This window comes from Dama dama, chromosome 29, assembly GCF_033118175.1.
Source record: "Dama dama isolate Ldn47 chromosome 29, ASM3311817v1, whole genome shotgun sequence".
Lineage (NCBI taxonomy): Eukaryota > Metazoa > Chordata > Mammalia > Artiodactyla > Cervidae > Dama > Dama dama.
In genome coordinates this window covers 68,779,911-68,807,877 of record NC_083709.1, presented here as the reverse complement: position 1 = coordinate 68,807,877, position 27,967 = coordinate 68,779,911, and the positions used below count along the sequence as shown (strand labels likewise).

Here is a 27,967-nt window from a genome sequence, read left to right as displayed (position 1 = left end):
GTATTGGAGCTTCAGCTTCAGCATCAGTCCTTCCAATGAATATTCAGAGTTGATTTCCTTTAGGATTAACTGGTTGGATCTCCTTGCAGTCCAAGGGACTTTCAAGAGTCTTCTCCAGCACCACATTTTGAAAGCACTGATTCTTCAGGACTCAGCCTTCTTTATGGTCTAACTCTCAGAAACATACACAATTACTGGAAAAACCATAGCTTTTACTGTATGGACCTTTGTCGGCAAAATGAGGTCTCTGCTTCTTAATATGCTGTCTAGGTTTGTCATAGCTTTTCTTCCAAGCAGCAAGCCCTTGAGGAGCTCACAAACCATCCCAGGGAAGAGGCTGGGAGACAATTGTAGCAAGAGCTGCAGGACAGGCCTGGGCCACACGCTGGCAAGACTTTGTCTTCTTAGGTGTCCTGGGTCCCTGGAGGGGTGACTGCACATAGCAAGTACTTGGTCAGCACCCGCTGGTTGCACATCAGGAGCGCTGGCGGTGAGGGCAGCATGAACTCTCGTTTAGGAAAAATGACAAACGCTAGTGGCAGAGCTGGGACCAAACCCCCTGCTCCTGCCTTCTGTTTAGGGGCCACTTGACCATGATGCCAGGGTTGATTTCAGTATTGAATTCATGGCTGCAAGATTCATTCATCATGGCCCTCATTACTTTAGTCAAGATCCTACAGTGTTACAGTAGGTACTTGGTAATGATGAATAAAACCTGAGGCCTCTTTCTTAGCGGAGCAGCGTATAATGAGATGTAGGCAGACATTAACCATATCACCACAAAGTGTAACATCACCAACAGCAATGACTGATATGTTGTTGAGTTTAGGATGTGTCAGGCACTAGCTTAGGAGTGTTTGTATATATAAACTCATGTTATCCTCAAAGTAATTTTTGGTGTTATAGGTATTACTCCCTTTTTATACATAAAGAAAGCACAGAATGGTGAGGTAATTCAGTCAATGTCACACAGCTAGAAAGTTGGTGTGGGGATCCCAATACTCTTGGGTTCCAGTTTTCTTGTTTCAAAAAGCAAAATGACAAAACTTGGTTGCAGAGAGTAAGTTCAAAGAGAGAAATCTGGCAGATACATTGAGCAATAGGACTGGCTTCACGGTACATGCTCAATAATGATGACTGAGTTTCAAAGGCTCTGGGACATGTGAGGTGGACAGGGCCTTCCCTCACTCTGTGGGTGAATCCTCCTGGCACTTGCACAGGCTTCGTAGAGTGACAGTTCCCAGGTTAGCAGAGACTTTACGATTGGGCATGAAGAATTTGGGTAAGTACTCAGCCCTCTGCGCAAAGAGAAATGTCCTGGCATCTGGTGTTTCTTAGATGGCCTAACCAGCCCCCAACACCATGCCCTGCATACACTGGAGGGCTCACTGTCCTCAAAGCTGCCCGGGGCTTTCTTGTTCCCATGTCTTTGCTTTTGTTGCCCCCCAGTTTAAATGCCATGGGGCTTCTCTGATGGCTCAGTGGTAAAGAACCCACCTGCCAATGCAAGAGATGCAAGAGTTACAGGTTCGATCCCTGGGTCAGGAAGATCCCCCGGAGGAGGAAATGGCAACCCACTCCAGTATTTTTGCCCAGGAAATCTCATGGATAGAGAAGCCTAGCAGGCTGCAGCCCATGGTGTCGCAAAGAGTCAGACACGACTGAGTGATTAAACGACGACAACAAACTGAAATGCAGATCTCATCTCTGCCTCTTCAGACAGGCGGCTTTCCTGAGGATCCCTGTATGGCAGAGAGAATCCCCACATCTTATTTGTGACCAGGGCACATGTCAGTTCTGATCTGTTCCCCACCCAGTGGCCGTGGGAGAGAGCCCAGACTGGAGGCTGGGGTCATGGGCTCCTTGTCTCCCACCACCACACAATCTAGAAAGGAGGAAGCAACAAGGACCCTGTTGGATTAAGGCCACACTTTGTCCCAGAGAAGAATTGCATCAAACAGTTAAACTCTCCTGATATAGACTTTTATACCACCTTTTTCAGTGACATGAAGCTCTGGCCAGTGCATCTCAACATAGAACTCCCCAAGGCTGCCTTCTAACCAGGGGTAGTGGACATCATTATTGGACAAAGTTTGTTCAACAGAAATTCTCTTTAGTTCTTGATCTCATTCCCAAGGGAGTGAATTAGACCTGAGACATCACTGTTCAGCCCAAGTGCTACCCCACGAGTGGCCAGTCTGCAATGGACAGTGGCCGGGCGGCCTATTCCGCTGCGGGGGGCAATTGCCGAGTAGCCTGGGCCTGAGTAGCCTAGTCTCCCGGGCAGTTGTCCTGGAACAACCATGCAGCGGTGTGGGAGGTCAGCGTCAGCTCTCCGAGCACGTCAACAGAGTCTGGGCAAGCTCCTGGGAGCCAAGACCTGGCCTGGACTTTCTGAGTCTGACCAGTTCGCGGTTGTTGATCAGGGTCTGCAGCAGCAGCCACCTCGTCCTGGACCTCGCGGAGAGGTGGGGACCTGGAAGAGAATCAGAGCCAGTGGACTGGGAGGAGCCGGCAGCTTGTCTCTGTCCTGCTCAGAGGCCACAGGGGAGGCTGCCCAGAAGGAGTGAGGTGTGGAGCAAGGAGCCGGACCAGGATTCCCGGGGACATGAGGGCGGCTGGAGGGATGAGAGTTTGTTCCGCAGATCTGGGTATCTGCGATGTTGGGATCAGCGATGAAAACAGTCCAGGTCAGTGCTGAGTGTCCACAGGCAGGACAAGGCTAACTGGAGGGCTTCCCAGAGGAAGGCAGAGCAGAACGATACAGGAGGCAGCCGAGAGAGAGCTTGTGGTAAGGAATGGGGGCGTTTAAGCAACACCGCACACCATCTTGGAGGGCATCCGGCTTGCAGCATGAGCTATGGAGGAGTCTCCGACAAATGGCTGATTGAAGGGCTCAGGTAGCAGATTTCATTTCCAGAAACAATGGAGAAGTCAGATTAGTGGGAACAAGGCCTCGGGGCCCCACAGCCAGACTGGCTGGGGGTGAAGCCTTCTGCTCTCCTGGGTAGAAGGGCTCCCAGGGCACAGAAAGCGGAGGAAGAGGGGCAGAGAAGGAGGGACATGGGACATCTCGGGGATCCCAGGGAAGGCTGAAAGCTCTTGTTTCCTGGTGTCCAGCCCCAGTATAGACTCACACAGGAGACTTACCTGCTGACTGATTTAGGCACCAATATTTGATGGTCTGCTGTAGCCTCCTCTGCCTGTGGCCTGTGATCAGGATATGACAAAAGCTGACGAGCACGGGGTTGGTGTGATAGTGATCTACGTAGAGCATGCCAATCCATGCCCTGAACCCTGAAATCCAGAGGGGAAGTCAGACCATGCAATATACATCCCTGGATGACCAGGTTTTGCTTCTTATGACATAATTGCAGCGACACTTTGTTCCCCAATGGTGTCTGTGTCTTTGCTGTGAATCTAGAAAATGAGGTATAAAGAGCTGGAAAGGTTCTTAGAGATCACACCCTAACCTGTTCATTTTATGGGAATTTGAAGTTCACAGTGACGGGAACCTCTGTGGCTTATACGGAGAAACCAGCTGCCATTGTATGAATCAATGTGTGAATGAAAAGACACGGTCCAGAAATAGGACAAAAAGTGCTTTTTCTCCACAAAAAATGGTTTGATTTTGGAGCAAAATGAACAGACCATTTTTTTTTTAACTAAGTAAACTTGCAACTAACACCACAAGTAACTCTGAGATATGTTTTCTCAAAAATTTCAGGGCCTGCATTCACAAATTACCTTGTAACTGTTTAGATAGAATTCCACTATCCCTTCCTGCTCTTCATTATGCCTCAAAGATCTGTTAAATATGCAATCTGACCATTGGGCTGAACAGTTTTGTTTTGTTTTGTTTCTATTCTGCTTTATAGCCCCCACGGGAAGATGAGCTCTAGGTACAAGAGAAGAAGATGAACTGCAGGCCTCTGGAACCCCACGTGCAGGCAGCTTCCGCAGAGGTGCAAGAGCAGCGCTCCCCAGACGCAGGGCTACGCACCCATGTCTGCTCTCTCGTAGCCACTCTGCAGGATGGTCCTGTCAATGCGGGCGATCAGCCACGTGCCCAGGACGCAGCTGATGAAGAGCCTGGACAGGCAGGCGCCCAGGCCCAGCAGCACGTTGTAGAAGAACAGAAAGTAGTTGAAGTTGTGGAACGCTCTCCTGCGAAGGGAAACAGGCAGAGGGGAAGCACCCCTCAGTATGAGAAGGTGGCTAGGCAGGTGGGCTCAGCAGCCCTCCCAGACCTGTGGTCACATCCTACCTCTCCCACCTCCTAGCTGTGTGACCTCGTGCCGTTCATGGAAGCCCCCACTTCACAGCCGATGTGAAGACCGGCTCAGAAACAGTGGAGGGGATGTTGAGCACCAGGCAGGCTGAATGTGAGTGGGGGCCATAAACCCCACGTGGCTACCGCCGGGTTCATGGTTACAGCAGAGAGTGTGGCTTTCCCACTGTCTATTGCAAGAGTGACCTGTCCCCAGCTAGAACTGCTCCAAGTCCTCCAGATAAAAGTTTTCAAGTTAATCACATGGTCTCCTGTTGCCTATGGGATGAAGCCCAAATATTGCATATGAATTTTGGGGTCCTCCCCGAGAGGGACTTTTCTGGTCTTGCACTTTGTGCTCTCTTCCTGTCCATCACCATCTAAGGCCACTGCCTGGCCACCATGTTGGATTTTCACTCTTCCCCCAACACATCCTGCCCTCTCATGGCTTCCTGCCTACATCCATGCAGTGGGGGCTGCGGCCACACCATCTGCTCATCTCTGCCTGTAGGAATCCTACCATCCTACCTACTTTAGCTCAAACATCCCACCTGCCGCTGAAAGAACACCCTTGCCTCGCCTCCCCTCCCTCCCTCTCCTCTTTGCTTTCTCTTGTAATGCTCTCACACCCCTTGGACTCTACTGTCCCTAAATATCTGTGTCTGTCAACTCCAGTGGACCATGAGCAGATCACAGGCAGATCGCAAGGAGTATTTCATTATCCTCAGTGCCCACGTTGCTTCCTCCATGATGAACAGCTTTGAATGAATGAACTAGAAAGGATTGCCATGGGACAGGCACTACTGTTCTAAGTTCACATTTTAATACCTTTCATCCTCGGAACACCTCTCTGAGACATGCACACTTATTTGTAAAGTAAGGAAGTAGAGGTCCATAGATGTTCAGTAAGGTCACATAGCTCATGGGGGTGGAGCCGAGATTTGGCTCCAGGCAGCCTGGTTCCCGCGTTTTGGTCCCAGTTCTGAACCACTGCCCCTTGCCCTCTCAGAGTGCAGAGTGCACCCAGGAACCTGCCAAAGGTGAAGAGAAAGGAGTGAGACTGCTGAGCCCCACTTTTCCTGCTCTCACCTGTTATTCAGAGCCAGGGGCTTCTGCTTGTCATCTGTCCCCATCTTTGGTTGCAGGAAGAAGCTGGCGGCAATCCATACCTGCAGGACCACGAGACCCAGGACGATGGATACGGTGAGGCTAAAACACAAGGCGAGACCATGCTGAGGTGGCCTTGTCCACTCTTCCCAAACTCTTTTGGAATGCCCAGTGATAGAGAGGAAAGAGATGTTGACTGCCCGCCAGACCAACAGTAGCTTGAGCTCTGTCCTTGATGCCTACAGAGAATTTTGTCCACTGTGCAGATAAGAAAAAATGAGGCTTACAAAGGGGAGATGACTTTCTCAAAGCTGCATCATCAGGCCTTCTGGCTCCAGACCAGAACTCCAGGATTAAAACAGGTCCTTTTGTTGAGGGATGGCAGCTGGGCTGAGTGGTTTAGCCACATAGGAATCAAAGAAAAGAATGGGGTTTTCAGAAGAGTTCATGAAGGCCATGGAAGAATGGACAGGGCAGGCTCTGCCCCAGACTCGTAGGTGGCTCTGGGTGAGCCTGGAACCAAGGAGTTCAGAGCAGCAAGCCCCCCTGAGGGCACACAGCCTGTGTTTGCACCTCTCCCCGGCACCAGCATGGGCTGATGGCTGAACAAGATTTTGGTTTCAGATTGCCCAGCTCCTCATCCTGCCTCCTCCCCTCCTGGGACAAATTGCTCAGCCTCTCTATGCCTCTGTTCCTCATCTGAAGAAAAAAAAAGGAGCTAATGTAAGTCCCAACCTCAAAAGGTCCTCAAGAGAAAAGTTGCAAAGTGAATTTTCAGTAATGTCAGCATTCGCTGTGACTTTCCATACGGGTGAACCGAGGCTTGGAGAGGCAGTTTACAAGCCACACAGTTGATCTGAAGCCTAAACTCAGATTCCCTCTCTCTTCCACTAAATGGTCCTTTCTCTCACTTCACCTGCCTGAACCTCAGTCTTCCCAGCAATACAATGGATGCGCATATACCTCCCACAGAGCTGAACAGTGCAAGTGGGAACATTTTATAAACTGTGAGTCTCCCATCACCGTGACAGCATGGGTCCAGGGACTGGTGAGAGCCCAGCCGGGAAGGGGCATTTCGAACAGCGGCTCGGAGGGCCCAGCAGCTCCCAGGCCCTGGGCAATGTCAGGAAGCCCACCCAGCACTTACATCCCGATACCTAGTCCTTGGAGCATTTCTAGTGCCCGATGGTGGATGACAGGAAGCACCAGGCTGTACGTGATCGCCAGGCCACACAGGCTCTGCATCACATGGATGATGAGGTAGCCTGTGGGCCAAGGGAGCCGGGGGTCACTCAAGGCCCTTCAGCATCCAGTCACACAAGTCTCTCCCTCCAGCCCCCCCCGCCAGCCTCCTCCCTCCAAAGGTCCTGGCACTCTTGTTTATGCTGTTTCTTCTGCCTGGCATGACCACCGACCTTCTGCTCACCCTGCCAGGTCAGTTCAAACGTCAACTCCATTAGAAAGGCTTGGCACCCTGCCCTAGGTGTGGATAGTCACTTCCTCCCCTGGATCACCACCACACTGAGCGTACATGCCAGGACAGGTGGCAATGATGACCTATATGAACGTGTGCTCCTCACTCCTTCCTGACCTTCCTGAAGGTCCCTCGAGGAAGAGCTGGGGCTGCTTCTGCCCCATGTCCCTCCTCCCTGCCCACAGCCGGGACTCTGCAGGTACCCAGGGAATGGGTACCTGGGTACGTGATGGGTCATGTGATGGCACTTACCCCACAGAATATAGGCTATCTGCCAGCCAGAGTACCTTGCAATGGCCACCTGAGATTTAGATAGAAAAAAAGGTCTGAGAAGGGGGACACCTTGATTACCTCTAATACATCTGTCCAGCATCCCTGTCTCATTTGAGGGTCACCCACCAAGCTACCAAGGCAGGTGTCATGATTGTCCTCATTTTACAGATGAGGCCAGATGGGGACAGTGGCTGTCCCAAGTCACCTAGCAGCAGAGCATACTAAAATTGAGGGCTCTGGACAGCCCCAGCCCAGGGCTCTTCCTTCCCCAGCATGCCAGCCCTGTCTGAGGGGCAGGAGAGCAGGCTTTGGCCTGGGAGCAGAGAGAGACTGCTGCAGACTTACCACACTCTCAGACGAGGAAGGATTATGAAACTTCAGAGGAAGAAAGTGTTTATCCCCTGCCCACAACCTCTTGATGTGCTTTCTAGAGAGAGAGAGGGAGATTAGTAATGCTCATGACCCGGGCTCCTTACGTACTTAGAGCTCAACAAATGTAAACAGAAAGGCCTGTGGAGGGAGATGGCGGGCAGCTCAGCTCCCCTGTATTGACCACAGCTCTTGAGATGGTTCTAATCAGCCTTGAAATCTTTTTAAAATACTTTTTAAAAGCTGAGATGCAATTGACATATAACATGACCTTATTTCAAGTGTACAATATAATTTGATATTTGTATATATTGTGAAATGATGATAGTGTCTTGTTAACATCTGTCACTGCACACAGTTACAAAAAATTTTTCCTTGTGATGAGAACTTTTAATCTACTCTCTTAGCAGCTTTCACATATTCACTATTTTTAAACTATAGTCAAAGGAGCAAGGCAGGGCTTGGATGGAGAGTCTTTGTGCCAGGAGAGTCTTCACTTAGATGCCATCTGCAAGAGACTCACCCTTTGGGCAGCCGGATGGGGAGGCTGTAAAGGCAGGATGCTCTGGAGGGGTGAGAACTGGCCCTGGGCTTCCGGTGAGTGAGTGGGTGACTGTGAACTAGAGACTGAGACAGAGAGAGAGGCAGAGGCAGAGAAATGGGGAGAGAGAGAAGCAATAGATACCTAGATTCAACTCCTATCGGCATGCAAATGCTGACTACACACTGAAGGCCATCCCCTCCTCCTGCACTTGTATTCTTGAGACAGATGCACCTGGTCCCCTCGATCCAACCTCCTGTGGGGTCCCCTTGAGCCAGATTCACCTGCTGGGAACCCACTGTGGTTAGTCCTGGAGAGCAGGGCAGGTCTGACACCCAGCAGAGACACGAAGTGTACAAGAGATGATAAGGTTAGAAGAGGCCAGAAGACATGGTCATCTGCTAATAGACTGGCTAAAGAACTGTGGTGCTGGAGAAGACTTCTGAGAGTCCCTTGGACAGAAAATAGATCAAACCAGTTAATCCTAAAGGAAATCAACCCTGAATATTCATTGGAAGAACTGATGCTGAAGCTGAAGCTCCAATACTTTGGCCACCTGATGCAAAGAGCCGACTCATTGGAAAAGACCCTGATGCTGGGAAAGATTGAGGGAAGGAGGAGAAGGGGCCAACAGAAGATGAGATGGTTGGCTAGCATCACCGACTCAGTGGACATAAATTTGAGCAAACTCCGGGAGATGGTAATGGACAGGGAAGCCTGACAAACTGCAGTCCATGGAGTTGCAAAGGGTTGGCCACAACTTAGCAACTGAATAACAACAACAAATTTATTTTGTTGAGTCTTGCCTGCTCAGCAGTGAACATGGCGATGAAAGTACTGCTTAGGGTTTTGCTGAAGACCAAAAGAAGACTCTAATCACAGTTCAAATTGATAGTAGAAGCTCAAATCAAATGCTATTTTGTTTGGTTTTTGTTTTTTACCAATAGGTGTGGTTGTCCCCAGACCCTGAACACACTGCCGTTCCCAATTTGGGAATGACTGACACTGCTTGGGAATTCTGAGAAAAAAAAAAATCTGCCAGCCAATTTCCTGCCTGAAGACACACAAATGCCTCCCAGAACCCCCTTACCTGTAACAAGCTAAGATGTGGAACAGGTAGCTCACACATGTGAGTGAGGCAGGCAAAATGGTCACCACCCAGACTTCTGAAATAGAAGAGGTGACACAAGCGACCTCAGAAGATGAACCAGAAATAATTTTTAAAATGCAGAAAGTCACAACAGAAAAGTTTGGGCAAAATATATTGTGTTTCCTTTAATATACCTCTTGGGCAAAGAAGTTTTGCTTATTTTTGTTTCATTTTAGCTATATGCCTTCAATATCCTTTATTTCCTCTGTGTTTATAAACTTTTCCTTTGGTATTAATATTTTCAACCTACAATGTGTAATAGAAACAAGCCTCCAGCCTTGTAAAACATCATTTATACTCAAACTTCTAATCACCACGTTTGGGGGAGGGGGTTACCCAACCCCAGTTCACAGCCACCATGTGCAGCAGTAACTGGAATGAAGGTCTTGACTATTCCATTCATCCACCTTTTAGTAAGTTTTTAATATTTCATATCCAACTTGCTTTCAGAGTGACTCTGGGTGCTTGTGAGAGAGGGATGGAAAAAGACAGAAGGAAGTAAAAGCTTCCATACAAGCGGATTCTCAGTAGGTGCAGAAAAAGCATTTGAAAGAATCCAATACCTCTTTATAATAAAATCACTGAATAAACTAGAAAGGGAAGGGCATTTCCTCAATTGGATAAAAAGCATCTGTAAAACCCCCACAGCTGACATCATACTTAATTGGTCAAAAATTGCTTTCCCCTTAGGTTCAGGAATGAGAAAATCAGTGTCCGCTCTCGCCAATTACATCCAACGTTGTACTGAAGGGTCTAGTCAGGGCAATTAGGCAAGAAAATGCATCTAGACTACAAAAGAAGAAATAAAACTATCTCTATTCACCAATGACATGTTCCTATGTATAGAAAATCCTAGGGAATAAGCAAACAAAAGTAAAATGATTAATAAATGAGTTTGTAAGGTTGTAAGACACAAGACCATATATAAAAGTCAATTCATCACTGTACACTAGCAATGTGTAATCTGAAGATGAAGTAAGAAACAACTGCATTTGAAATAGTATCACAAAGAATAAAGTACTTAAGAATAAATTTAGTAAAAGAAGTGTACAACTTACTCGTACACTTAAAACTACAAAAGATTATTGAAATTAAAGAAGACCTAAAATAATGGAAAAACCTATCACTTTTATATATAGGATATTCTTTATGAACATGGCAATACTCCCGAAATTGACCTACAAATTCAAACCAATCCCCCAAAATGTCCAAAGCCATTTCTATATGAATTGACAAGCTAATCCTAATCATATAAAAATGAAGGGACCCAGAATAGGCTATACAACCTTGAAAAAGAAGAACAAAATTGCATGCCTCATATTTCTTGATTTCAATCTTACTGTAAATCTACAGTAATGAGACTGTGGTATATCTGTAAAGATAGACAAGTAGATAAATGGAATAAACTGAGAATCTGTAAGTAAATCCCCATTGTCAATAAATTTTCAACAGGTATGAAAAGTATTAATTGTCTCGACAATTTAATATGTGTCCCTCCACCTTCAATAAATATGTGTCCCTCCACCCAAAAGGATTCATGTGTTGAAACTCTAACCCATGATGTGATGGCATTTGGAGACGGAGCCTTTGGGAGGTGATTAGACTGTGAGGGTGGAGCCCTCATGGTGGAATTTGTGCCCTTAAAGGAAGAGACATGAGGGAATTTGCTTCCTCTCCCTATTCTCCATCCAGTATGTGAGGACACAAAGAGAAGGCGGCCATCTGCAAGTCAGGAAGCAGCTCTCCCAAGACACCAGATCTGCTAGCACCTTCAACTTTCCAGTCTCCAGAACTGGGAGAAATAAAATTTGGTTGTTTATACCATACAGTCTATGGTAACTTGTTACAGTAACCTGAACTAAGAAGAAATTAAATTTGAATGATATGAGTAAACTATTCATATAATAATAAAGTCAAAACTTTCTGTTTTATCTTTTCCAAAGTAAAAAATAGATGATGATTTTAGTTGTTTCCACTGACACCAAAAAAAGATAAGCTATTTAAGATGAGAACATTCTCAAGGCACGTTCAATGCAGCCCCAAATAAATTGTAATAACATGGCCTGTGTCTTGACCCCTTTTTCCTTCAAGTCAATCCAGGGAGGCATAGAGTAAGTGAAACGCAGATACGATGAAGACTAGCAGCAATAGTTACTATAGGTGTGCACTCACCACCAGTCACAAGCCACTCTCTGTTCCATACAGAAGTGGCAGGAACAAAGGTGGAATGTGGCTTTACCTTTGGTGATGTTAATCAGCTCTTTCACCTGCAGGAGGGCTGGGGTCCCTGTCTGGTTCATGGTGGTGATGTAGCTCTCCAGTTCACCTTCAAACACATCCAGCGCATCTCTCACATACACGAACACGCAGAACTCGATGACGATGAACTGGGGACACAAAGTAAGTATTTCAAGGTCTCACCCGAGTCCTGCTCATTATATGAATAATATAGGGGGTCATTCTTTGGTTTTGAGGTCAAACTCTTTGAAGCTCAAAACTCAACTGAAATAGACTCTGGACACTTGCTTTACTGACATGAATGGGATTGTAACTGCTTTGGAGACAGGAGTCAGCCCAAACTCTGTTCTTCACAAAATAGCATACAAAAATAAATCCCCAAAGGGCTCAAGAAACTCTTCAAACATTATTTCAATCAGAGTGACATGAATGCCTAACTTTGAATAAGGGGTGACTTTATGGACAATTCCAGACATTTCTCACTGTTCTCCTTTTTGCATTTTGGCAATGACCGAGTTGGAGGAGGTGCTGTTTCCTGCATGCATGACAAGCTTGCTCCTCTCCTATCATCTTGTCATCCTGCCATCATGCCCCTGATCATCATGCCATTGCTTCTGGAGTTCCTGATGCCGTTTTACTTCATCAACTGAATTTTGTTTATCTCTGAATGGGGAGTTCACATGCTACTATTGTCAGACAGCTTCTCCATCCAGAGTAATTCACTAAACTTCCAGAACACTTTCATCTTTTCTTTTCCCCTGTTTAGACGGCAGTACTGCATACCGTATCTTATCTTCTTCTCTTAGACCATGGGCTACTCCCAGGCCAAGAGCTGCTGAATCAGCCCTCTTCTCTCGTCCAGGTCTTAACAAGGCACTTGGAATGGAGTAGACAACTAGTAAAGATTTAATGGACACAATAACAGGTGACTTACTCACTGCTGCAGAGAACTCTAGTCTGTGGTCCATTAAAATCCATTCTGCCCTTCTTTGGCCACAAGGCTGGACTACATTTCCCAGCATCCCTTGAGTTAGACATGGCCACATGACAAGGACCTCACCAATGGAAAAACAGTGGAAGGAACGCATGTTGGGTCCACACGGCCTTTGAAGCCTCCCTTAGGCATTTTTCCACATACTTTCTCCTTCTGCTGACTGGATGCAGGGGGTGAGGATTCTCAGGGATGATGAAGGTACATAATGGAGAAACTAGTTATGGGACAACATAAAAGACTGCTGCCTCCCAAACCTGAATACCCACTCAACATTGTTAAGTGGGCAAAAAACAAATAAGTAAATAAGTAAATATACAGTGTTTTCACTGAAGTATGGGGTTTTATGCAGTACCTCGTCATAACCTAACACATTCACCTAAAAGTTATCACAGGACTAGTTTAAATAGGTATCATCCTCATACATTTAAAATGAACAGAAGACAATTTGGCCATTTTGGTCTCTCTGCTTTGATCCTGCTTTTGACTTGGACATTCTACCTCACTTAGCTCTGACCACATGAAATGCTTTGATTTTGTACTTTATTGATTTCTTGTTTTCAATTTCATAAGTTTCTGCTCTGCTTTTTATTATAATACATCTATTTTTCTGCTTACTTTGCATTTTAATTTGCTCTTTTTTTGTTTGTTTCCTAATGTGAAAGCTTAGATGATTGATTTTAGATCTTTCTTCATTTCCAATATATACGTTCAACGCTACAGATTTCTTTTTAATCACTGCTTTTGCTGGGCTTCCCTGGTGGCTCAGCGGTAAAGAATCCACTGGCTAATGCAGGAGACCTGTGTTCAGTCCCTGCGTCGAGAAGATCCCCTGGAGAAGGAAATGGCAACCCACTCCAGTATTGTCTGAGAAACCCCATGGACAGAGGAGCCTCGCAGGCTATAGTCCTGGAGTCACAAGAGTCGGACACGACTGAGCAACTTCACAACAGTAACAAAAACAACTGCTTTTGCCACCTGCCACAAATTCTGACAATTTCTGTTCTCCTTTTTCAAAATATTTCTAACTTGCCTTGATTTTTTTCTTTGGCTCATATATTACTTAGAAGTGTGTTGTTTTGATATCTACTCCTGGGGGATTTTCCAGTTATCTTTCTGTTATTGGTTTTTAATTTAATTCCATTTTGATTTGAGAGCAGACATCATGTGATTACATTTAAGTGTGTTTTATGGTTCAAGATATAGTCTATCTTGTTGAATTTTCCACTTATTCTTGAGAAGAATATGCATTCTGCTATTGTTGATGAAGCAGTGTTTGGATTTCCAAAATATCCAATTGGTTGATGGCATCAACTACAATTCAGATTTTCTTACCTTGGCACTGGTTGCCATAGGTTTTCTGCCCCATTCTGCCATGATCTTGTCTGTCTGTTCAATTTTAGGGGCAAAGCTTTGCCCCATGACCTCCCTGCTCTTAGGGATCTAAGAAGAGTTGTTGATTCTTCAGTTTGTTCAGATTTGTACTTGTTTTTAAGATGGAGTGGCATCTTGCAAGCTCTTTACATGTGGAATTGGCAACTGGAAGTCTCCATAAATAATTCAATTATATTTATTACTAATATTCACTACATGAGTAAAAGTGTCTTTAGAGTCAAAATGGTAGGGTCAAACCATTGTACTTCTTTGATTTACAGATACCCAGTTTTGACCCAGCTTTTAAAGAACAGCCCTATCCTATCCCCACCCCATTTAAAAAATACAAAAGGGTCATCTTAGCTCTACTTACAAGGTACAGGCAGATGAAAGCCAACACAATGGTTCCAATCATCCTGCTTGGGAACTGAAAGCAGGGGTCCCACTCATATATCCTGGTTTGGAACCAAGACTTATTTCTTTCTCTGTGAATGAATAAACATCAAGAGAAGACAGGTTGTGATTGGTAAACAAATGCCTGATTCTTCTGAAAATAATGTCATTTCCTTTTGATCTTAGAGTTTAGTGAAGAGAAAGAGCACTGGAAGATTCCACAGTTGTCATCCTCCCCTTATTCTTCAGAATAGGGACTCAGTTTTATTCAGTACAGCAGTTTACTAGACAGAAGGCTATGGTTCTTGACCTTTCTTATAGCTAAGAGTGGCCAAGACTAAACAGGCCAATGAGACATGAACGGAGGTGTGGGGTGGGACTTGGAGAGGCTGGTCAGGTGGAAGCGACACAGCTGGGAGGGCCTCCTTTGTCTTTACTCACTTCTCATGCCTGCATTTGAAGGGCAGACCTGGTGGCTGGTCGAGGTTGGAGCTCCAGCATCTATTCTGGACCACAGACAGTCTTCGTGATAGCAACCCACTAAGTTATCAGAGGAGGAAGACAGATGATGTGTAAACTGCCATGATGGGCAGTCCAGGGTAAGGACAGACTGCCTGCTTCCAGAATTCTTTTATATGAGAAAGAAATAAATCTCTCTCTTGTTTGTGCCATGATTATTTTGCATTTTCTGCTACATGTTGCCAACTATATTTCTAACCAAAGAATTAGCTTTGCAACTGTGTGACCTTGGATTAGACATATGCCTTCTCTGGGAAATGTCCCCTTGTATACAGCAGCAGTGGCAGGGGTAGGTAACCCGAATGATCACTGAAGACAGGTGCTTTTTCCTGGCCAAGAGCTCTGTCCTCTTTTATTGATAACAGCACCTCAGTTCATCCCTGGGTCTGTACTCTTCCCTAGCATCAGTCCTGGTGGCTAAGTGAGGCTGAACCACTTCCTAGTTCCAGTGGTGAACATGTGACCCCAGTCTGCATGCGTGCATGCTAAGTCACTTTAGTCAAATCCAACTCTGGAACCCCATGGACTGTAGCCCACTAGGCTCCCCTGTTCATGGGATTCTTCTCCAGGCAAGAATACTGGAGTGGGTTGCTGTGCCCTCCTACAGGGGATCTTCCTAGCCCAGGGATTGAACCTGGGTCTTTTATGTCTCCTGCATTTGCAGGCAGGCTCTTTACCACTGGCGCTACCTGGGAAGCCCCTGACTCTGGTTTAACAATCAGTTTACTCCAATCACCTACTCATAGTAATTGTTTCTGGTATGGCATGTGGTCCAACTTGATCCAATGAAACACATTCATGGGAATTTTGCTAGAATTACTTGAAAGAAAACACTCTTTTCTGTGAGCTTAAGCCAGAAGGGTAAAAGCTTAGCTATTCTGGTCTCTTGATTAAAGTGAAAGAGAAGAGTGAAAAGCTGGCTTAAAACTCAACATTCAAAAAATGAAGATCAAATCTCATCACTCCATGGCAAATAGATGGGGAAAAAGTGGAAACAGTACAGATTTTATTTTCTTGGGCTCCAAAATCACTGCAGATGGTGACTGCAGCCATGAAATTAAAAGACACTTCCTCCTTGAAATAAAAGCTTTGACAAACCAAACCAGTGTATTAAAAAGCAGATATATCATTTTGCCAACAAAGGACCGTATAGCCAAGCTATGGTTTTTCTAGTAGTCGTGTGTGGATGTGAGAGTTGGACTATAAAGAAGGCTGAGGCTGAGAACTCATGCATTTGAACTGTGGTTCTGGAGAAGACTCTTGAGAGTCCCTTGGACTTCAAGGAGGTCAAACAAGTCAATCCTAAAGGAAATCAGTCCTGAACATTCATTGGAAGGACTGATGCTGTAGTTGAAGCTCCAACACTTTGGCCACCTGATGTAAAGAACCAACTCACTGGAAAAGACCCTGATGCTGGGGAAAATTGAGGGCAGGAGGAGAAGGGGATGACAGAGGATGAGATGGTTGGGTGGCATCAACAACTCAACAGACATGAGTTTGAGTAAGCTCCTGGAGATAGTAAAGGACCGGGAAGCCTGGCGTGCTGCAGTTCATGGGGTCACAAAGAGTCAGACATGACTCAGAGACTGAACAACAAAGCAGAGAGATGAGGCAGAGAGACCTAGTTCTGAGGACATCGATCAAACCCCTGGATCCATCTGTGTCTGACACTGGTGACCTCTAGACTTTTTAACTAGGTAAGGCCATCATTTTTCTTTTTCTCTTTACACCCATTTGAATTGAGTTTCTGTTATTAACAAACAAGCAGCCCCTGAAATAGTGCCCTGCAGTCATCTGCAGGCCTCTGACGGGCCAGAACTCGTCAGTCTGTGCAAACACAGAGGGCAAACAGCGGTGCTTACTGACGGGGGCGCGTCCGCAGGAGCTGCCTGACGTGCTCAGCCTGGTGAGCTTCCAGGAAAGGTTTTTCTTCCTGTGAGGAAAAGAAAGAGGTTGATGCTTTGACTCAGAAAGTCTTACTAGCGTTTTGGTCTCTCTGAAGGACTACTGCCATGAAGGCCAGGATTTGGGGTAAACCTTGGCTATTTTCAATTGAACCATTCCCAGACACCTGTCATTTGTTGAAGAGACAATAGTGTCCCATTTCCTGTTTACCTAGGACTTGCTTTCAAGAAACGCTAGAGGCCTGACCTTCCCGGACTCTTCTGTTTTGTGGAGTTGATTTCCTCCTGAGATTTGGTGATTTCTCATCATAGTTCAAAATACGATTTCAGGAATGAAATCCTCCACATCCCAGTGTTTTTATTTTTTATGAAAAGGAACTTCTCTTGCTTATTTCAGCAACACCATAATAGTAAGGTACTTCTATACCACACTCTCAACAATGGATAGATAATCCAGTCAGAAAATCAACAAGGAAACAACTGACTTGAACAACACTATAGACCAAATGGACCACGCGGACACTTACAGAACATTCCATGTAACACCAGCAGAATACATATTCTTTTCACAAACATTTTCTAGGATAGAGCACATGTTTGGCCACAAACAAGACTTAAATTTAAGAAGGTTGTAATCATACCAGGCATAATTTCTGACCACAAATAGTTAGACACTGATAATAGGAGGAAAATTCACAAACAGTACACTCTTGAGCAACCAATGGATCAAATAAAAAAAGTCAAAAGGGAAATAATAAATTACCTTGAAGCAAGTGAAAATAGAAATGCAACATATAAAAACTGATGGGATGCAGCAAACACAGTTCTAAGAGGAAGTATATAGCAGTAAATACCTATATGAAGAAAAGAAGATCAACCTAACTTTTTACCTCAAGGAACTAGAAGAAGAAGCACAAGGGGTAAAGTAAGATAGAGCCTCAATGACCAAACTCCCTGGGTTCCAATTCTGTCTCTGCTACAGACTAGCTATTGACCTTGGACAATACAACTGATGCCTCCAGGCCCAAGTTTCCTAACACAGAGAGGGAAAAGTAATAATAGAACCTACCACACAGGGCTGCTAGGAAAACTTAGCCTGTCAGGGCACACGTAGTATTTTTGCTTAGTACTCACCATCTGGAGCTCCCAGCCCAGGTGGACCCTCAGAGACTTGACAAATATGTGTAGGAAGCGGCCCAGCAGGAAGGCCAGGCAGAGCAGCGAGGGCCAGTAGAACACAACGGTCTCATAATTCCCCACGAACTGCAACAGAAGCAGACCAGGGGGCGTGGGCTCTAGGGAGGGCTGAGCGAGGCCACTGGGAGGTTGGGCACAGGACCCTGCCTGCCCCAGCCTGCTCCCACCAGGGCCCACTCTCTCAGAGCTTGGAGGTCAGCAGCCAAGCCCTTCCCCACCCCCCGCCCCGCCACCCCACTTCACCAGAACAAGCAGTAGATTTGGAGTCCAGCAGTCCTGGACTTGAGTCTTGGGCCCCCATTTAATTTTCTACAAAGGGTTTTCATGGGTTTCTGCCGATTGCATATATTTTTTGGTGGCACAGCTTGGCTTGCAGGATCTTAGTTCCCCAAAGGGACTGAACCTGCGCCCCCTGCAGTCCAAGCGCAGAGCCCCAACCACAGGACTGCCAGGGAGTTCCCCTGATTGTGTATTAAATGTTCCTTTTGGAAAACACACAGGAGAGAGAGGAAGGGGGAGAGAGGGGGAGAAGGAGGCAGAGAGAAAGAGAAAGAGGAGGAAGAGGGAGGGGGCGTGGAGCAGGAGAGGGAGAAGGAGAAGAAAAGGAAGGAAAGAAGGGAGGAAGGGCCTGTGAGTGTCATCATGCTGGCAGCATCACAAGCTCCCAAGAGGAACAGGTCTCTCAGCATGGTGCTCATGGTTTTTATGCTATTAGCTTCATTTTGATAAAAAAATTTTTTTTCACTGTTTTAAAATAAATAACATTGTTGCTTATCCTTCATAATTTACAGGTTAGTTTCTTTTTTTATGTTTCCAGAGTATTCTTCCCACCCTTGGGAAATCAGAGTTTTGATGCAGGATGTTAGGGTGGGGTTAGACACATTCTGAGATGCAGGGGCTCATGTCTTCATCTTCCAATGTATGCTTATATCTGAGACATAGTCATTGCAGTATTCATATTTCAGTGTCTTTTATTATTTTCTATATCCATATAGCTATATCTGGGCTTCCCTGGTGGCTCAGATGGTAAAGAATCTGCCTGCAATGCATGAGACCCAGGTTCAATCCCTGGGTTGGGAAGATCCCCTGGAGAAGGGAATGGCTACCCACTCCAGTGTTCTGGCCCAGAGAATTCCATGAACAGAGGGGCCTGGTGAGCTACAGTCCATGGGGGAGGAGCCTGGTGAGCTACAGTCCATGGGGTCGCAAAGAGTCAGACACGACTGAGTGACTTAGCACATAGCACACAAATTTTATCTAAATTTCCCCTTAGAATTTGACATTTTAGACTCTTTCCAATGTCTCATTTTTATAAACAATGTTTCCATAAATACATCTGAAAACATGACCCCAGGTCTTTATTACTTCCTTAGTCTGGATTTCAGTCCCATGATTATTAATTATTAAGTCATGTCAGCCCCTGAGCCTTACTTTCCTACCAACAAACCAGGAATGAATGGCACTAACACAGTGGCTGCTGAGTATCTTGAGAATTCTCCAGTTAGTGATTGGGACTGAGTCTAGAACAATGTCTGACATGTAGCAGTTCTTGGCGTTAGAGATTCTGAGCACAGAAGTAAGACCCTGCTGTCTCCTCCAATTAACCATGAATATTTTGAATTACAAGAGAACTTCTGGAAGATTGAAAGTTCTCCAAGAGTCCAAAGAAAATAGCTGTGCTCGGGAACCTCAGGCACTGTGAGCAGTGTGAAGAAGGGCTTCTTTTGGGACAGAGATCCACCAGAATACCCTTAATCCTGGTGGAGTGATGCAGAGGGAAGGTCTGACCTACACACCTCATTTTCTGATCTGGTTCCCCCCAGACTCTCTTCATCACACCCCTTTATCTCTTTATCACACTCCCATGGGCTCCTGGCCCAGGTGGCCTCCTTGAACTCCTCTCTCCCACCTAGTAAGCCTTCGGGTGCAACATGATACCTCTCTTTCATCTTGCTTACTTTCCTGGGAATAGGGCTGAACAGATAAACCAGCTTCCTATGATTCTGGGGTAGAGGATGTATAGCAAAGCAATAAGGGGTACATCTAGTCCACCTGTCCCATTTTATAGACAGAGAAACTGAGGCTACACACAGGAATGGGAAAAAAGGAGCTTTGAAGTCAGCCAGACTTGGTCTCAACTCCCAAATCTGTTGGTTCTGAAGAGTTACATAACATACTTGTGCCTCAGTTTCCTCACCTGTAAAATGGGTTTGGGCATCAACTGTGAGGACATCTCCCGTGAATGACACCTGACCAACACAAGCTGCTCTGCAAATGGAGGCATCATGAATGGCTCCAGCTCCCCTGGGTCCACATGAGGAAGCTGGGGCCCAGAGCGGGAAAGGTCCCAGGTCACACAGCGAGCTGGCCAGAGTGATAGGACCGAACTACTTAAATACGATTCAGTGGGGACTCACCTGCCCGTGAGGACACTGTACGATGTAAAGGATGGTGACCACAAACCTGCAGGGCAGAAACAGGGTTGGAGTCCTGGGGTCCTTCCCAGCACAGCCCCCATGGAAACAGCTCAGATTGCACCTGCCTGGAGTCCTCTCCCCATCCTTCTGGGAGGACTGGGTCCCAGGACTCCGTGTACATCTTACCCAGATCAGGCACCCAGCTCATGCCTAGGTACATGCATGCTCCATTCATTTAACACGTCCTCACACAGTCTTGGAATGCACAGTAGCAGAGCAGGGAGACTCAGAGAGTTCTCCTCCTGTCTCCCTTCATCACTCAGGTGGGGAGACTGAAGCCCAGAGAGGGAAAAGGATTCATCTAGAGTCACACTCAGAGCCAAGACCAAGTCTCCCAACCCTGGGGCTGAGGCTTTTCCTGCCTGGCCTTGTCTGTAAACACTCCTCTGGGGAACGAGCCTCAAGGGTTTCCCGAACTGGTCATACTGTCTTGGTGCCCATGGGCCTATGGTGCACAAGCCGCTAAGAGCTTCTGGCCACCTCTTCCTCACCAGCTCAGAGTCTGCCAGAGGCTGTTAAGATGATCTTACTCCATGTCTAACTCTTAATACCCTGACTTCTAATTTTTTAAAATCAAGCCACTGATTAGCAAGCCATTTAACAAACTCTGGAATTGTAGCTTTCAGGGTATCCTTTGCTTGAGAGCTCCCTCCATTTGTTTACACACTAGGTCTGGGACCCCTGCTCCATAGCACATGCTGTGGGGGAATGAGCCCAGTAAGGGGGTTGTGGGCAATGAGATGAGCTTGAGGGCTGGAAAGTAGACGTGTTCATGGGATTACTCAGCCAGTAATATTCTCCAGGGCCAGCTCTGTGCTGGTTCGGTATCAGAGCTGAGGGCACACAGCTCATGAGGAGGGTGAGAAAGCTCCCACATCTAGGGGTGATGATGCATAAAGGATGAGCATATACCTATCACTGAGCCAAGTGGGGAAGATGCTCCACACGGGGAAGAGCAACATGTAGATGAAGAGGCCAGAATGCACGATCCATGAGGGTCTGTTTTGTCTTCCAGTGTATTCCCTGGATCACAGTAGGATATTTGCTAAATGAAGAAGTGGATGGATGAAGGAATGGATTCAGGAGCCTTGCATGACTGGAGGTGTGTGCTAGAGACCGACAGGCATGGAGAGACGGGGAAAGGCCAGACTGTGATGGCCCCAAATTCCCCGTTAAGGCCCCTGCACTTTCTTCTGGGCTCCCAGGGAAGGGACAACAGCAAGGAGAAATCACATCCAAGTGGGACTCCTGCTTCTACCTGTGGGTCTAGCTGACGGCAGTTGACAGAAGTGAGTTTTTCTACAACCCTGACTTCCGGGAATATTCTAATCATGAGCAGGCTCTTGTGGAACTGACAGAGTGCAGACTGACCTTCTGAAACCTCAAGTGCAGTCCCAAGGAGGGGCCACGGTGGGCCTGGAACCAGTCACTCCACCCTCCCACCCTGAGCCTCAGTTCTGGGCAACGTGCCCTCCAAGAGAGTTCTCAGGTCACCACAAGCACTTTGCCCAGAGTTTAGCCACGGCCAAACAAACTGTTGGAGGGGAGGCAGGAAGAGTCCATCTTACCAGATAAGAGAGTAGCTGAAGCCCAGGACGGAGCTAACCAGCCCGAACTCCGAGGAGAGGCAGGCGAAAAAGGGGAAGTGGGACAGGCCAACTTCGATGCCTCCGATCAGAAGCACAAAGGCTGGGAGAGAAGGGCCAGAGATTATGTGAGTTCTCTTCTCACAAGCTCCAGGGAGACTCAGGGCAGCTATGGGGCTTCGTGTGACTTGCAGTCACAGATCTCAGGACTCAGGGAGATGAGTGAATAAGTCCCAGATTAGCCCAAGGAGGAATGCAGGGATGTCTGTCATGCATTCACGTAACAGAGCCTTCCTGGCACCTCTTCCATGCCAGGCACTGGGCTAACTATTGAGATGAAGAAGACTTGGTCCCTGGGCTTGATTAGCTCATAGTATGATGGGCAGAAACAGACAACATAAATGAACAAACAATCAGTGCAAGTAAAGCACCATAATGTATACCATAGCAACACAGGGAGCAGGGATGTCCTGTGTTTTAAAACCTCTTGTAAAGTATTATATTGATACACTGTACCCTTAAGGCAATGATAATATTAATGCTGTCACTGACTAGTTCTGAGATGGTCTAACAGCTTCCCTCATAGCTCAGTTGGTAAATCATCTGCCTGCAATGCAGGAGACCCGGGTTCAATTCCTGGATCGGGAAGATCCCCTGGAGAAGGAAATGGCAACCCACTCCAGTATTCTTGCCTGGAGAATCCCATGGACAGAGGAGCCTGACAGGCTACAGTCCTTGGGATCGCAAGAGTCGGACAAGACTTAGCAACTAAACCACCACCAAAATGTAATTGGGCAAGGTGTCCTTTCTAAGTGTCTGCTTTGAGCTGGGGCACAGACCAGGCATCAAGGACACAGAAGGAATGAACAAAGTTCTTGCTTTGAGATACTTACAATCCAATAGGGAAGACAAGGAGGAAAGTAAGTGATGTGATATGTATGATAGTAGAGGCATATTCAACATGCTATGAGGGCAAGAAGAGGAAGTCATGGACCTCACCTAGGGTCTGAGTATGATGGAAGGCATCCTGGAGGTGATGACATTTAGCAAGGCCATGAAATACAAGGAGTTTGTAGGATCGCGAGAAGGAGGAAAAGAAGGACATTCCTCACTCAAAGGATGGGAGACGGTTGGTTATGGGTGGTCAGTATTTCTGTGAATGTGAGTGGTGGAGGAGGGGCAGGTAAGGGACAATATAAAAGGAATAATTGCTGTGAGGTTAGAAGCTGCAAGAGAATAATTTTAAAATTTACCCGAATTCACCCACCGTGAAAGCAGACAGAGTGAATAAGACAGCAAAACCATAAACCCACAAACATTTACAACAAATCTAAGTGACAAGACCCATTTGATATCAACATCAGTTTAAGAGGAAGCAGACAGCAGACAATAGGATCTTTGAAAGCCCAAGAACAGAACCAAAATTGCCAACAGATACTCACAGCTGAAATATTGAAGCTGAAATAACAGCAGAAAATGGGCAAGGTGCTGAAGGTCATGGTTCACAGGTGAGAATCAGCAGACCTTGGTGTTAGTAAGTCTGAAGATGCTGGATCTATTGCAACCCATGAACTCACTATACTAAATATCCAAGTCCCCTCCCAGGACAAGCCCAGGGTGACAGAGAAACTGCTGGAAGTAGGAATTCAAAATGAAAAGGATAAGAACATTAGGAACTGGGAACTAGTGAGTCCAGACAACAGTGGAGGGAAGAAGTCAACTCAGAAAATGTACGGTTATAATGAGGATACATACATAAAATCACTTTGTGAAAACAGAAGAGGGAACCCTTGAGCCATGAAGCAAGAACAATGTTCTGGCCCAGCCAGATGTTCAACATATTAGTTTTCCAGGAAACACAGGTCAAGACAACAGTCAGATAGCACTTCACACCTACTCGAATGCCTATATCTTTTTAAAATGAAAATAGCAAGTGTTGGATAGAAGGTGGAGAAATTGGAACCTTCACACCTTGCAGGTCAGTGGAACCAAATGGAGAGCCCAGAAATAGACCCATACACATGTGCAGTCAATCAATTTTCAACAAAGGTGCAAAGGCAGTTTAGTGGGCAAAGAATAGGTTTTGGCAACAAGTAGTGTTGTAAATAAATGGATAGTCAAAGACAAAAAAAAAAAAAGAAGGAGGAATTCAATCCACACCTTACACAATAAGTAAAAAATTAATATGTATCATAGACCTAAATGCAAGACACCATTAGACTAAAACCTCTAGAAAGAACAAATAAGAAAATCTAAGTGATCTTAGCTTAGGCAAAGATCTCTTACATGATACCATAAAAAGAAAAATGAAAATATTAGACTTCCTCAAAATTGTAAATGGCAGCTCTTCAAAAGACACTGTTGATAGAATGAAAACACAAGTCACAGATTGGGTGAAAATACTTGCGATTCATACATCTGATAAAGCACTTATATACAGGTTTTATTTTAAAAAAACTCTCAAAATTCAACAATAAGAAAACAAAAACAACCCAATTTTTTAAAGTAGGCGAAAGACTGAACAGACAATTCATCAAGGAAGGTAGAGGGATAGCAAATAAGCATGAAAATATGCTCAACATCATTAGTCATCACAAAAGTACAAATTAAAACCACAATAAGATGCCCCTGCAGTGTTCTTGCTTGGAGAATCCCAGGGACGGGGGAGCCTGGTGGGCTGCCGGCTATGGGGTCGCACAGAGTCGGACACAACTGAAGCGACTTAGCAGCAGCACATGCTTCTTAGAATGGCTAAAATTAAAAAGACTGACCATGTGTTGTCAAGAGCAAAGAGAAACTGAACTCTCATACACTGAGGAAGGTAATCAAAACTGGAAAAAAATCACTTTGAAAAATAGTCTGACAGTTTCTTTAAAAATATAATCTACTTCAAGGTCTTAATAATCCAGACATCCACTCATAGGTATTTACCCAAGGAAAATGGAAATGTACAAGGACTTGTAGTCCTTTTAGCAGCTCTATTTGTAATAGCCAAAAACTGAAAATAAATCAAATGTCTGTCAACTGGTGAATGGATAAACAAACTGTGGTCTATTCATATAGTGGAACATTATTCAGAAATGAAAAAGGAATGATTTCTGATACATGCTAAACAGGTATGGATCTCAAAATAATGACGCTGGTGAGTGAAAGAAAACAGATTATCCCTCCAAGGAGGGGTGGAGTGCATTACATGTGATTTCATTTATACAATTGCCTGAGGCTGGGGGTGATGACCAGACACAGGTGGGAAGAAGAGAGTACAAAGGGGATAAAGTTAACTCTGGGGTTCACCATCATGATTGTAGTAATGACTTCATAGATGTAAACATTTGCCATGGGCTTTCCAGGTGGCTGAGTGGTAAAGAATCCGCCTGCCAACGCAGGAGACGCAGGTACAATCTCTGGATTGGGAAGATCCTCTGGAGAAGGAAATGGCAACCCCCTCCAGGATTCTTGCCTGAGAAATCCCATGGATAAAGGAGCCTGGTGGGCTGCAGTCCATGGGGTTGCAAAAGACATGACTGAGTGACTAAACAACGAGAAGAAACATCAGCCAAAGCTTAACTTATACACTTCTAAGAGATGTGTCATTTTGGTTTTAATTTCCATCAAAAACTCTTAAAAACTAAGGAGATATTGTAGGCGTTTGCTCATAGAGGACTGGAACTCAGGAGGGAGGACCAAACTGGACAGGAGAGGTTTGGGAGTCATTAGATTACAGATGATTGAACCGTAGGAGAGCCCAGGGCATGGGGAACAAAGACACCTCAGATCAATGGCCAGAGAAGTAAGCACTGTTCTTTGAGGAAGCATCTGAGTGCTTACTGATAGCAAGAAGGCAGTCATAGCTATCACTCAGGAGAGGTGTTTAGCGCGGGTTACAGTGAACCTACCTTCTGAGCTTTCATTCTACTATGGCTGAAGAACCTCTGAATCTAACTGGGAGAAAATTCCCGCAAATGAGCTTTGAAACTCTGTGAGCTCCACATTGACCTTGGGTAAGTAATAAGCTGAAAAGAATGCTGAGAGTCCACATGCTGTGTCCCCTGACCCCAGAGAACCCCTGCCACTGGTCTCTGAGCAAGAATTTCCGTGGTGAAATTCCCAGCAGGTGTGAGGCAGCGCGTGTACCTTGGGCCCACTGTGGGACCAGCAGGGGCTGATAACCTTCTGAGAACAAGAACATGACCTTATTGGCTGTGGCCCCAAAGGCGATTCCATAGGACCATCGGTTACTAAAAGTGCCCACAAAGTCCAGAGGTCTGTGAATAAGAGAAACAAGTTAGGAAGCCAGAAGTGACTCATCCCCACAGTTCATCTCCAAAGTTAACTACCCCATGCTGGGGAGGAATTATTGATTAGTAAACTATTCATTTCCTCGGTGGCTCAGCAGTAAAGAATCTGCCTGCAATGCAGGAGATGTGGGTTCCATCCTGGGTCTGGAAGACCCCCTGGAGAAGGAAATGGCAACCGACTCCAGTATTCTGGCCTGGGAAATCCCATGGACAGAGGAACCTGGTAGGCTACAGTCCATGGGGTCACAAAAGAGTTGGACATGACTTAGTGACGAAACAACAACAACATATCCTGAGGCCCTCTGTGCTGATCCTGGGGCTAGATGTGGATTCAGGATATTGGAGGGAGGGAGACAAAATCCTTGCCCTGGAGAAGTTTCAAGTCTAGGGAGCAAAAGCAAGGACATCAGCAGCCATGACTACGAGCAAAATGGGCAAGTGAATCACTTCTCTGAGCCTGAGCTCATTCATCCATCACATGAGGACAACAACCTCTGCCTTGTTGGGGTTCATCAGAGTAATGTAGTTAAAGCCGATGGTTCAGTGCCTGGGTCACAGTCATCGTGCAATAAATGCCAACTGTATCATCAACATTACTATTAACTACAGAGTGAGGAGGCAGAGATGTGAAAATTAGAACTCATGGAAAAATGTGGTAAGGGGAGCAGAGATTGAGAATGGCAGAGCCAGAAAGGCCCTGAAAGCTGCCTGGACCCCCAGCTCTCCTGGGACACGTCTCCTGCCTCCATCCCAACGAGGAAGCTTGCTGCCGCCAGCGACAGGGAACTCTCCCCCCTCTGCTTTCTGGAGGAGCCACGGTGCTGAGCCGGGGAGGGCCTTTCCCACAGTGAGCTGAGCCTGCTTGAGATGTTTTCAGCACACCTGGGCAGCCCTGGGTGCTGAGGGCACAATGGCTTGAACTGGGTTCTGAACTCTCTGGGCCTTGGGTGGGTTGTGGAAGGGAGGGGCAGGGCTGTTCATGGTGGGGAGGTAGCTAGGAGTTAGCCTGGCCTTACAAGTGGTGTTGGTCCCCAACACAGAGTACCCCAGGCTGTAGTTATGAACCTTGGCTCAACTCACATGATCATTCCGAAGCGGTTCCGCAGAAGGTAAGTGTCATCTCTCTCTCTGTGTTGCTCTCTTCTTTGGAGAAAGGACAAGACCAAGATGATGAAAAGCTACAGGAAGAGAAGATGAGTTTGCCATCAGGGAGTATTCATCCTCAGACCCTCTGTGCCCTGACTGAAGGGGAGTGTGAGGGTGAGCCCAGCACTCAGAACGTCTAGGACTCAAACTCCAGACTCAGGGAGCTGGCTGTGTGTGCCCTGGAGCTGCCAGGATGTTTTGTACTGAGCTTCCTTTTGTGTTGCCCTGAATGGACATGGGTTCAAATCTTTCTTTCCCACTCACTGGCTTGAAGGGAGACTTAACTTCTCTGAATCTCAGTGTCCTCTTCTGTAAAAAAAAAAAAAAAAACAGATAATAACTGTTATTATTATCTGTTAAAGTTATTATTAACTGTTAAGGAAGCAAATCCTTCTTTGCTTTTTATTCCTGTGGATTCAGTCATCTCTTCGATACTTGATGCCCCTTTTCTGTTTTCCTTTTGCTAGAAGTATCCCAAGAATGATCAACACTCACCATCTCCATTTCCTGACCTCTCCCTTGCTCTTCAGCCCCCTAACCTGGCTTCTACCACCATCACTCCACAGAGGCAGTGCTGGTCAAAGTCGCTAATTACCACCTTGTCGCTCAACCCAAACGTAAACATTAAGCCAGGTCTGCTTGACCTCTCAGCAGCATTCA

At 46.1% G+C, this 27,967-nt stretch overlaps 1 protein-coding gene across 1 annotated transcript in view; it reads right to left on the bottom strand.

Annotated features, from left to right (window-relative positions):
* Window positions 1–2,011: 2,011 nt before the first annotated feature.
* The window catches only part of LOC133048703 (stimulated by retinoic acid gene 6 protein-like), a 40,483-nt gene continuing 14,527 nt past the window's right edge, over window positions 2,012–27,967 (bottom strand). The window contains exons 3-18 of the mRNA XM_061132490.1: window positions 27,242–27,339; window positions 25,998–26,128; window positions 21,846–21,966; window positions 20,218–20,263; window positions 17,738–17,866; window positions 16,562–16,632; window positions 14,161–14,272; window positions 11,424–11,571; window positions 9,125–9,200; window positions 7,470–7,551; window positions 7,104–7,152; window positions 6,525–6,642; window positions 5,360–5,479; window positions 4,004–4,167; window positions 3,151–3,297; window positions 2,012–2,476 (exon numbers count right to left, since the gene is read on the bottom strand). Coding sequence (XP_060988473.1) covers window positions 2,328–2,476; window positions 3,151–3,297; window positions 4,004–4,167; window positions 5,360–5,479; window positions 6,525–6,642; window positions 7,104–7,152; window positions 7,470–7,551; window positions 9,125–9,200; window positions 11,424–11,571; window positions 14,161–14,272; window positions 16,562–16,632; window positions 17,738–17,866; window positions 20,218–20,263; window positions 21,846–21,966; window positions 25,998–26,128; window positions 27,242–27,339 — 1,761 coding nt within the window. The 3' untranslated portion in view covers window positions 2,012–2,327. The remainder of the gene's footprint in view (window positions 2,477–3,150; window positions 3,298–4,003; window positions 4,168–5,359; window positions 5,480–6,524; window positions 6,643–7,103; window positions 7,153–7,469; window positions 7,552–9,124; window positions 9,201–11,423; window positions 11,572–14,160; window positions 14,273–16,561; window positions 16,633–17,737; window positions 17,867–20,217; window positions 20,264–21,845; window positions 21,967–25,997; window positions 26,129–27,241; window positions 27,340–27,967) is intronic.